Below are 10,179 nucleotides of genomic sequence, written 5' to 3' on the forward strand. Positions count from 1 at the left end.
ATGACTTTTTATGCCTTACTATACTATGACGTTTTTATGGCTTTTTATGCCTTACTATACTATGTCGTTTTTATGACTTTTTATGCCTTACTATACTATGTCGTTTTTATGACTTTTTATGCCTTACTATACTATGACCTTTTTATGACTTTTTATGCCTTACTATACTATGTCGTTTTTATGACTTTTTATGCCTTACTATACTATGACTTTTTATGCCTTACTATACTATGACGTTTTTATGACATTTTATGCCTTACTATACTATGTCGTTTTTATGGCTTTTCATGCCTTACTATACTATCATGTTTTTATGACTTTTTATGCCTTACTATACTATGACTTTTTATGCCTTACTATACTATGACGTTTTTATGACTTTTTATGCCTTACTATACTTTGACTTTTCATGCCTTACTATACTATGACGTTTTTATGACTTTTTTTGCCTTACTATACTATGACTTCTTATGCCTTACTATACTATGTCGTTTTTATGGCTTTTCATGCCTTACTATACTATTTCGTTTTTATGTCTTACTATACTATGACTTTTTATGCCTTACTATACTGACGTTTTTATGACTTTTTATGCCTTACTATACTTTGACTTTTCATGCCTTACTATACTATGACGTTTTTATGACTTTTTTTGCCTTATTATAATATGACTTTATATGACTCACTGTACTATGACGTTTTTATGACATTTTATGCCTTACTATACAATGACGTTTTTACGACGTTTTATGCCTTACTATACTATTTCGTTTTCATGTCTTACTATACTATGACTTTTTATGACTTTTCTTGCCTTACTATACTATTTCGTTTTTATGCCCTATTATACTGACGTTTTTATGACTTTTCATGCCTTACTATACTATTTCGTTTTTATGCCCTATTATACTGTCGTTTTTATGACTTTTCATGCCTTACTATACTGTGACTTTTATGACATTTCTTGCCTTACTATACTATAACTTTTTATGCCTTTTTATACTATGACTTTATATGACTCACTATACTATGACGTTTTTATGACTTTTTATGCCTTACTATACTATAACGTTTTTATGCCTTACTATACTATGACATTTCATGATGATACTATGGTTTTTTCGTGCCTTATTATACTCAATTTTAACTAACTATGACTTTCTTATGCCTCATACTTAACATTTTTATCTTTCTATACTACAACTTTTTGTCTCATTATACTGACTTTTTATGCTTTAGAATACCATGGGTCTTATTACTTAATATATTATGAAATTTTCTGACTAATACTATGACATATCACTAACTGATCTTGTTGTAAATGTCGTCAAATGACCCTCGTGTGCATGTTCTTGCACAAAAGTTAATAACTACATCACCACAGTTTTGTTCAAAAAGGTAAAATTTTAATCAATAAGTAAATTACTCAGCACAGTTAATTTGAGGATTTGAAAATGTCAATTGTTTGACAGAGAAAAAACAAAAACAAAAATACAGAAAAAAACCTACAACAAACAAAAGGAGTTAAAATATGTACTAATCTAAAACAGCTTCACCTAATCAGAAACACAATTTAATCCAGAAATACAAAATGTGACATCCTGTTAGTCAAAAGCAAAGATCAGAGTCAACTGTGTTTTAAATAAAAAGTAAAAGCAAATTCTTCTGTTGTCCAAACCTCTTCTCTTCTGTTTATTTTCTGCAACGTTACATTTTCTTTGAAGATTTTCCAATGAACAAAATTTCTTAAATAAATCAATTTAAGTATAAGAAATGTTTTCCATTCATTTTGAAAATGTTCTTTTCTTAATATATTTTTTTTTATTTTTCACTTCTTTGCTTTGAACTTTAACGGAGACACAAAATGTGTCTGAGCGCATAAAAAAGGTTCATGATGATGATGAACACTGTTGAATTAATCTATACACACATTAATAAAAAAACAAAACAATTACGTATAAAACGGCTTTGTATGAAAGCAAACCATGGTGATATGAAACTAATGAAAAAGGAACTTTTCAGTCGTTTCTGCTGAAGTTTTTTTCCCTTCGTCAAGTTTCACAGCGACATCAACTTTAATCTTCAGATCTTCAAGTGATGAGCTGAGAAAAGAGATAAAACATGATCATGATGGTGTGTGTGTGTGTGTGTGTGTGTGTGTGTGTGTGTGTGTTCAGACACTCACAGATTTGACCGTTTGTTTGATGAAGTCCTTCTTGCTGGTCAGGTCGTGGCCTGGGAAAGTGTCATACACCTGAAACATGAGAGAAGAATTTATTTAAAATTAAACTATATATATTTAAAACATATGACTCAATATGCTCCTACTGGCAGATCAAAGTATTTCCCACCCGCCGACAACATCATTACTGTTTAAAACAGGGTTTTCACCCTCTGGCAGATCTGTTTCATGGTCATCTCCTCCAGGTTCGCCTCCTTCAGCAGACTCTGCACCGTCTCCTTCAGCTTCTCGTCAGTCGGCGCTTTCTTAATCATCTTGATGAGCGGCTCGTCGTCGTCCGCACTGTCCTCAGCTGCAGGAGAAAACAGGAGGAGACAGAAAGAGTGGAGGCTGTGAATCGCACAGACAAACAAACACATTCACACCTGCAGCTACTTAAGGGTTTCCAGTTCACCTGACCTCATCCTCTTCTTCCGGCACACACACACACACACCTGAGTGTTATTCTACATAGAAAGAAATGACTGTAGTGGGATATAAAATAAAACAAAGACTGAACTGAAAAAGAGAGTTATTTAATCTGAGACAATTTAATTCCAAATTAATAAAACAACAAAACAAAATTCAGACTGTTTAGAAATCAACCTGGACTTTATCAAACATCACTTTTACCATGAATTATTCACATGACCTCCACCTTCTTTCATGTGTAATTATCACATTGCAATACTTTAAAGCTCACAATGACACTTTAAGTGTCGATAAGATGACAACGCTGTAGACAAACCTTCACCCAGAGCATTTACTTGTCATCAAGTGTGTGGAGATGATCTGTTTTAAAGAACCAAAATGACATTTTGAGCTTATTTTATTTTATTTTGGTCACGACTCCCTCACACCTCGACCCCAAGTACCTGTGTTCTGCCTAAACTCCAAAAAGATTTTCTTTTTAGAAAAGACAGAAAAGAAAACATTAATACATAACTTCCAAAAGAATCCAAAATCTATATACAATCAGGGTTTTTTTCTTTTCTTTCTTCCTCTCAATTAGTCAAAAATATAAATCTATTGCAAGAACAAAAAGCTTTCAGTTGTTTGTCATGTATGTTGTAATGCCATGTCACTTTCACTGTCTTGCTTGGAATTTTAAAAAACAAATAAACACTTTATTTTGGTCACATGATTCACGATCAGCATCTAAAAGCTCCGAAAAACTAGTATCACTAAGCTTCACAGTTATTGATCAGAAACATACGAAGTCGTGATGCGTCTATTTCTCTGAGCAGCTCTGGTTTCAGGGACCTCACCTGTGTTTGTGTTGTTCTTGCTGTTGCTGCTGCTGTCAGCCTTCTTTGTTTTGGCAGCCGGTTTGGAAGGAGCCGATTTCATCTTCTTGGGCTGGAAAATGACAAATAAACAGTTTATTAACAACAACAACAGTTATCAGCTACATGTTGGATTACATTAAACTGAAATCATCTGCTACAGTGGCTGACATCAGTGTGGAGCAGGAAAAAGTGGTTTTAAATGTGAATCAAATATTGGATTTATTTATCACCGGTTGGTTAAACAGTAAAAGATGACGCAACACAACGTCTATGTTTTTCATAATAAGAGCATTTCTTCTGACAAGGCACAGAACTGGAAAATGTAAGTAAATTTGATGTTTGAGCAGTAAATTAAAGAGATAATTCAAATTATTGGAACAAAATCAAACTTGTTTTTGTTACGATTCATCACATGAAGAGAAAAGTTCACTGCAGGACTTTAAACATGCTGAGCAGATCTTCACCTTCTCGTCGACGTCACTGTCGACGTCGGACTCCGACTTGTCTGAAACATCTTTCTTCGCTCTCTTCTTCGGAGTAGCCGTCTTCTTCGCTGGTGTCCTTTGTCTTTTCACCCGTGCTGTTTTCCTGGGCGCAGACTTCCCTCGGCCCGACTTGGATTTCGGAGACTGACACAAAAAAAATGAATGAAAATGAGAAAGCACAAGTTGTTTTGTTTTTTATCCACTACAGAGCTAATTGTTTTTTCAGTTTGTTTTGCTTTAACAAAACATTTTATTTTAAAGCTGCAATTAACAATTGATTTCATTGATTAATCTGCTGATTAGTTTCTCATTTAGAAAAGAAAAAGGCAGGCGACACACCCACATGTTCTGTTTTTCCAAATAAACAAAGATATTTACTTTATTGTCACATAAACAAAAATTATTTGATTTGAAAATCTATTAAATGATTAAATCAATTATCACAATATTTGGTGATTAATCTTCTGTGGATTAACTGATCAATTTATCTACAAATCGTTTCAGCTCCAGTTGGTTTATTTGTGGTTTTACCAGAAAAACTAGTTTCCAGTTTTGTGATTGACGGTCTCACCTCATCTTCATCTTCATCGTCATCATCTTCTTCTTTGTCCTCCTCCTCGTCTGTAGACTGCTCTGACCCGTCAGACTCGTCCTCCTCCTTTTCTGAAGGCTTCTCCTCTGTGTCCGACCCCTCTGCCTCCGCTGAAGTCCCCGCCTTCTCATCTTCCTCATCATCGTCCTCGTCCTCATCCTCGTCGCTGCTGGAGTCCATGACAATGGCTTTGGACTTGCTTCCTGTTTTGGACTTTTTGGGACTTGACGACGAGCTCCTGGGTTTGGATTCCCTCTTCTTCTTGGTCTTTGTATCTGAGTCGTCGCCGGACAGTTTCTTCTTCGATTTCCTCTTCTTCTTCGTGGGGACACGCTGCCGGAGGACAAACACAGGATTCAGTTTCTACAGTGAAGCTGATGAGAAACAGCTAATCACGTAAACAGTGAAATGTAAATGTATTTAAACCTGCAAATGATTACAAAAAATAATCTGGGATAAACACAAACTATGAAGTAATCAACTAGGGACAAAATAACAGTAAACTACTTTTGTGCATTAATTACAGTCACAAATGTCACGTTCACCTTCCCGCTGTTCTTTGGTGCGATGAGGAAACGCATGATCCTGTTGACCAGGTCTAAGTGAGTTCCTTTCTTCTCCAGGTCCAAAACGCCACAGACCACCTTCAGCTTAGCGTTGGTGAAATTTGAACTTCTGCATCAAAAAAACAGAGAAGAAAGTCCTTATTGTTGATCGTTGATCTACATGAATTTAAGTACAATAGTCCATTATATGACCTCAACTCTACAAATACAAACAGAAGTCATTATTATACTTCAAAACTACTGACTGTGTCTCTGTAAAGAACCACTACTACTTTGAATCTGGTTCCACACGATGACTGAGAGGACAGATGAGACAGATGAAGACAAAGGAGGACATAAGAGACAGAGGAGGACAGAAGACAGATGAGACAGAGGAGGACAGATGAGACAGAAGAGATAGAAGAAGACAGAGGAGGACATAAGAGACAGAGGAGGACAGAAGACAGATGAGACAGAAGAGGACAGATGAGACAGAAGAGATAGAAGAAGACAGAGGAGGACATAAGAGACAGAGGAGGACAGAAGACAGATGAGACAGATGAGGACAGATGAGACAGAAGAGATAGAAGAAGACAGAGGAGGACAGAAGACACAGAAGAGACAGAGGAGGACAGATGAGACAGAGGAGGACAGAAGACACAGAAGAGGACAGAAGAAGACAGAGGAGGACAGAAGACACAGAGGAGGACAGAAGACAGATGAGAGAGAAGAAGACAGAGGACAGAAGAGACAAAAGACACCGAGGAGGACAGAAGAGGACAGAAGAGACAGAAGAGATATAAGAAGACAGAGGAGGACAGAAGAGACAGAGGAGGACAGATGAGACAGAAGAGATAGAAGACAGAGAAGGACAGAAGAGACAGAGGAGGACAGAAGAGACAGAGGAGGACAGAAGAGACAGAAGAGATAGAAGAAGACAGAGGAAGACAGAAGACAGATGAAACAGAGGAGGACAGATGAGACAGAAGAGATAGAAGAAGACAGAGAAGGACAGAAGAGACAGAGGAGGACAGAAGAGACAGAGGAGGACAGAAGAGACAGAAGAGATAGAAGACAGAGGAAGACAGAAGACGGATGAAACAGAGGAGGACAGATGAGACAGAAGAGATAGAAGAAGACAGAGGACAGAAGACAGATGAGACAGAGGAGGACAGAGGAGGACAGAAGAGATAGAAGAAGACAGAGGAGGACAGAAGACAGATGAGACAGAGGAGGACAGAAGAGGACAGAAGAGACAGAGGAGGACAGAAGAGATAGAAGAAGACAGAGGAGACAGAGTCTGTGTCCAGAATCTTACTTGAGGAGTTTCTCTCGTTTCTTTCTGTACTGTTCACTGGCGGCATCAAAAGGAAATCCGTTGAACAGACGCAGGTTCTTCTTTATCGTGGCCATCTGTTAAAGAGCGAAAGGATCATCTGAAGTGTTAATAGTTACAGTTATCTGCTTCACTGCAAATACATGTATATACACTGTAATTCACCGACACTGTTTGTGATTTGTGTCGTGTTGTTTACAGCAGAGGTGACGTCACCAAATTATAATTAAAAGAACCACCTGTCGAGCTGAACCACTGCACACTGTCATTCTACTGTACAAACAGACTCTTCTCTGAGGCTGCTGCTCATGTTCAGTGATCTTGGTAATAAGAGATCAGGAAATATGGACTGAATCATTAAACTTCACCGTCACTGACTGAATCTCTCGGTGTTGACTCATCTGAGAATTAACCCTGCAGAATGGGACTGTTTAAGTTTTACACATGAAACAAACAGATGTTACTGCTTCTGACTAAAGTGGAAATTCAACATTGCTGTGTATTTCTCTTCACAGTATTTATCACTACAAAACTCCCAGTGGTACAGTACTAAATGTTGCCTCCTTAGCCACAATGCTAATGTTGCTAGCAGCAGATCACTATGTTTCTATGACCTATTCAAACCTATAAACACGACTCTTTCTTTCCAGATTTGTCAGGAAATATTAAACATTTCTGTGTGAGGAATCTGATTTTACAAATGTAAAAAAGGAACAACAACCTCAGCCTCAAAACACCTAAGTTCAAACATGTTTTATGTGATTGTTTCCCTCGTTATGATTTTTAATGTGACATAAGAACTTTTTGCTCAAAGGTTAAGAAGTTATTCTGGAGCGCTGCAGATGTTCGTACCTTTCCTGGTCTGTCGAACAGGATGATGTGCAGAGGTTTCAGGTCAGCTGGTTTCATCTTGGTGATCTGGGAGCTGGTGCGTGGAATGTCTTTTAATTTATCTCCGCTGCCTGAAAAGAAGGGAAATTAACAAACCAACAGTTTTCATAGACATATCAGCAAATACCCGGACAGCTCATCTTTAAATAACAAATAATCATATCCAGGAATCTTGTGCTTAAAATTAATCAAAAAAGTCTTGCCAAGTTAAATATTTACCTTCTCCAATCTTAATCTTGTCCATTTGTTTGGGCGCCTGGAAATCGAGCCTCTCGATTGTCTTCTTCGTCCGTTTGCCTTCCAGGATTTCACCTACAACTGCAACAACAGAGAGAGAGTGAAACAAAAAATAAACCAACATTACTGGTTTCTGTCTGTCAACAGCTCAACAGTGGATGAACAGTGAAATCCTTTTCCTACAAGTATCTCCGATGTAAACAATGCGGCAACTGAAGTCAACAGCTCTGGAATAGTAACAGTAAAACATATTGAACCACAGCTTGTAAACTATGACAACCAGGATTTAACCAATATAAAGGGCAAAAATGCAGTTTGAAAGCATGTTAACCTGTCAGACATGGTGTGGGTTAAAGTGACCACAGAAGAATTTGACCAGTGCTACTTCAGTTCCTGGCTTAAAGACTGAACCGAGGGAGTAAACCACCCGTTTCCCTTTACCAGGTATTTTGTTGCGGCTTTTCGGACTCATCTGGTCTTCCACTTCCTCCTCCGACACTGCAGAGCTGTCCATTGCTTCCTCCGCCATATTGCTTATATGTGCACTGCCTCAGTCCGTCTGTGTATCAGTCTGTCCTGATGGGAGAAAGATGTTTACATCAGCCAACAAATACATACACAAGCATGCAACACAATCCAAGTGAAGTGTTTATAGAGCTTTTTATCCAGTTATATCCAGATGTGAATTAAGAACACCACCACTGATTTCACTGACATGCACAGAAATAATAACATTAGTTCTCTCTTTATTCAGACTGAATAAAAGTTTATACTGTCTTTCCATTTCCGTCTGTACTGGTGTGTCAGGTTACCTGTCACACATCTGCAGTGAGTGAACTGTATTTAGTGTTTGACTTTTAGTTAAGGGTGAGTATTACCTTAACCTGAGTTATTAGTTAAAAAACATTAGCTCAAAATTCTAGTCAGAAAACAGCCAATTTAACAAACACTCACCTAAAAACTTAAAATAGTGTTGTCTGACAAAATTGCCTTGACTCAATGTCCACTTATTAGTATTTTCCAGATCCATCAGCAGCATCTCAGTCTTTATTAGCCCATTAATTACAGTTGAAAGCTCAGGAAAAGCTTCTAAATGCACCTAGAGTTAAGATTGTTTTTTTTTTTTTTTACCAAACTAATATTTTCAAAGTCAAGAATCCTGCAGTCTAAACAAAAACATTATTATTTGATGCAGGATTATTAAACTTTATTATTAAAGGATTACTTTTTTTTTTTAAACTTTGCATATTGGAAAGCAGATGATAAGTATCTGGTGCATATATGATTCCCACTGACTCCTGTGTATCACCAAAAGTCAGTTTGCTCTACTTGTTATGGGAACAAAGGTTGTAATTTCACTTCAGTAAATATAGTTTGGTGTGTCAGGCCTATGCTGAACTATAGTTCTGATTCTAATAACTCGTTCAGTCTTAAAATAAAGTATTGTTAGCTCGTGTTTTACTATGTAGTTGCTTTTGTCCATAAAAACGACAGGATTCTCAATAGAGTCTGACTCTGACAGCTGAGGTCGAGTCTCACCGTGATTCCACTTAAAATAAGCCAAATTTTTATCTTCATTCAACCCAACTAACATCTGTGAATGGACCATGAGTCCTGGAGTTTTCTACGACTCTCAAGAAATATTCGGCTTACGATTCCTATTTCACTTGTCATCCATACTGGTCAGGCTGATGTTGATTTGTATCTTTATTCCTTAACAGTAAACGTCCGTGCTGATTGGCGCGCTGTAATCACGCATTTTTGGCATGTTAGCTATAGCGCGTTAGCCCGCGATAAGACTCCTGTATAAACTACAACTTTCCCCTTCGCCTCTGTGCTACTTCGGTGCCTGCTAGTTAGTTGCCGGGTTTTATCCATTCGCTGGTGAGTTTAAAAAGCAAAGCAGACGTTAATGTTTACCGGTAGAGAGCTCCGTACAGCTAGCCTAGCTGCCTGCTAGCACCGACGTGAGCGGTAATATTGTTAGTGACGTTCACTCACAGCTGTACGGTAATTCAGAGAGAAACAGCGTTATGGACCTTTTATAACCTGATGTAGCGATGCAACAAACTCCGTATAAATGTCAAACAAAAGTTTACCTTGTAGTGAACCTGAGAACTGCGTCTTATCTGTTAGCTTGTTGTTTTCGATTTCATGATGGCGGTTTCTCAGGGGGGAGGGGATTAGTGCCATAGCTAGTCCACTGATTGGACCACGAACTGATGACGCTGCACTTCTTCATGTTGTTACTGACGGATCGAAGCCCGTTAACTTTGTATTACCGCCCCCTTCTGTTGAAGCTGTAGTGTCAACATAGCAGCCTTGCAGAAATGGCAAATACAAGGTAAAAATGTTTTAAAAAATTAAAAAAATAATAATAATAATAATTTAAAAAAAAATTACTGCCATTACAAGTAAAATTTGTTAATTAAAAATCTGTTTTGTGTTTTTAACAAATTGAAATTATGGTACACATTCTGCATTAAAATGTCCACACCTAATTCTAGACTGTTAATACTGATTAATCAGAATCAGAATGAGAATCAGAATCTGGTTTATTGCCGAGAAGGTTTTCAACATACA

General features: G+C 37.4%; 1 protein-coding gene across 4 annotated transcripts; it reads right to left on the reverse strand.

Moving 5' to 3' along the window:
• Window positions 1-1,384: 1,384 nt before the first annotated feature.
• Window positions 1,385-9,769, reverse strand: dek (DEK proto-oncogene). Of its 4 annotated transcripts, none has more exons than XR_015436511.1 (12): window positions 9,696-9,769; window positions 8,038-8,172; window positions 7,579-7,677; window positions 7,321-7,430; window positions 6,451-6,545; window positions 5,133-5,262; window positions 4,567-4,920; window positions 3,975-4,139; window positions 3,490-3,580; window positions 2,371-2,534; window positions 2,186-2,254; window positions 1,385-2,102 (listed from the first exon to the last, which is right to left on the reverse strand). XR_015436511.1 is itself a non-coding variant. In XM_023396563.2 (12 exons), the coding sequence occupies exons 2-12, from the start codon at window positions 8,123-8,125 to the stop codon at window positions 2,091-2,093; spliced, it is 1,356 nt and encodes a 451-aa protein (XP_023252331.1). In that variant the 5' UTR covers window positions 8,126-8,167; window positions 9,696-9,769; the 3' UTR covers window positions 1,385-2,090. The 4 variants fall into 4 exon arrangements, 2 of the variants coding, with proteins under 2 accessions (XP_023252331.1, XP_023252330.1); XR_015436512.1 differs by having other exon boundaries at window positions 2,352-2,534; XM_023396563.2 differs by having other exon boundaries at window positions 2,392-2,534; window positions 8,038-8,167.
• Window positions 9,770-10,179: the final 410 nt, after the last annotated feature.

The sequence above is a fragment of the Seriola lalandi genome, unplaced genomic scaffold, assembly GCF_002814215.2.
Source record: "Seriola lalandi dorsalis isolate HSWRI2012SDOR001 ecotype SW California unplaced genomic scaffold, Sedor1 jcf7180002054978, whole genome shotgun sequence".
NCBI lineage: Eukaryota > Metazoa > Chordata > Actinopteri > Carangiformes > Carangidae > Seriola > Seriola lalandi.

Excerpts from the sequence above, each read along its gene's own strand:
- dek (XM_023396563.2), bottom strand. The coding sequence starts at position 8,125 with ATGGCGGAGGAAGCAATGGACAGCTCTGCAGTGTCGGAGGAGGAAGTG. Across the intron at positions 7,678-8,037 it reads AAGCCGCAACAAAATACCTG|TTGTAGGTGAAATCCTGGAA; the intron begins GTAAAGGGAAAC and ends CTGTTGTTGCAG. Across the intron at positions 7,431-7,578 it reads CAAGATTAAGATTGGAGAAG|GCAGCGGAGATAAATTAAAA; the intron begins GTAAATATTTAA and ends CCTTCTTTTCAG.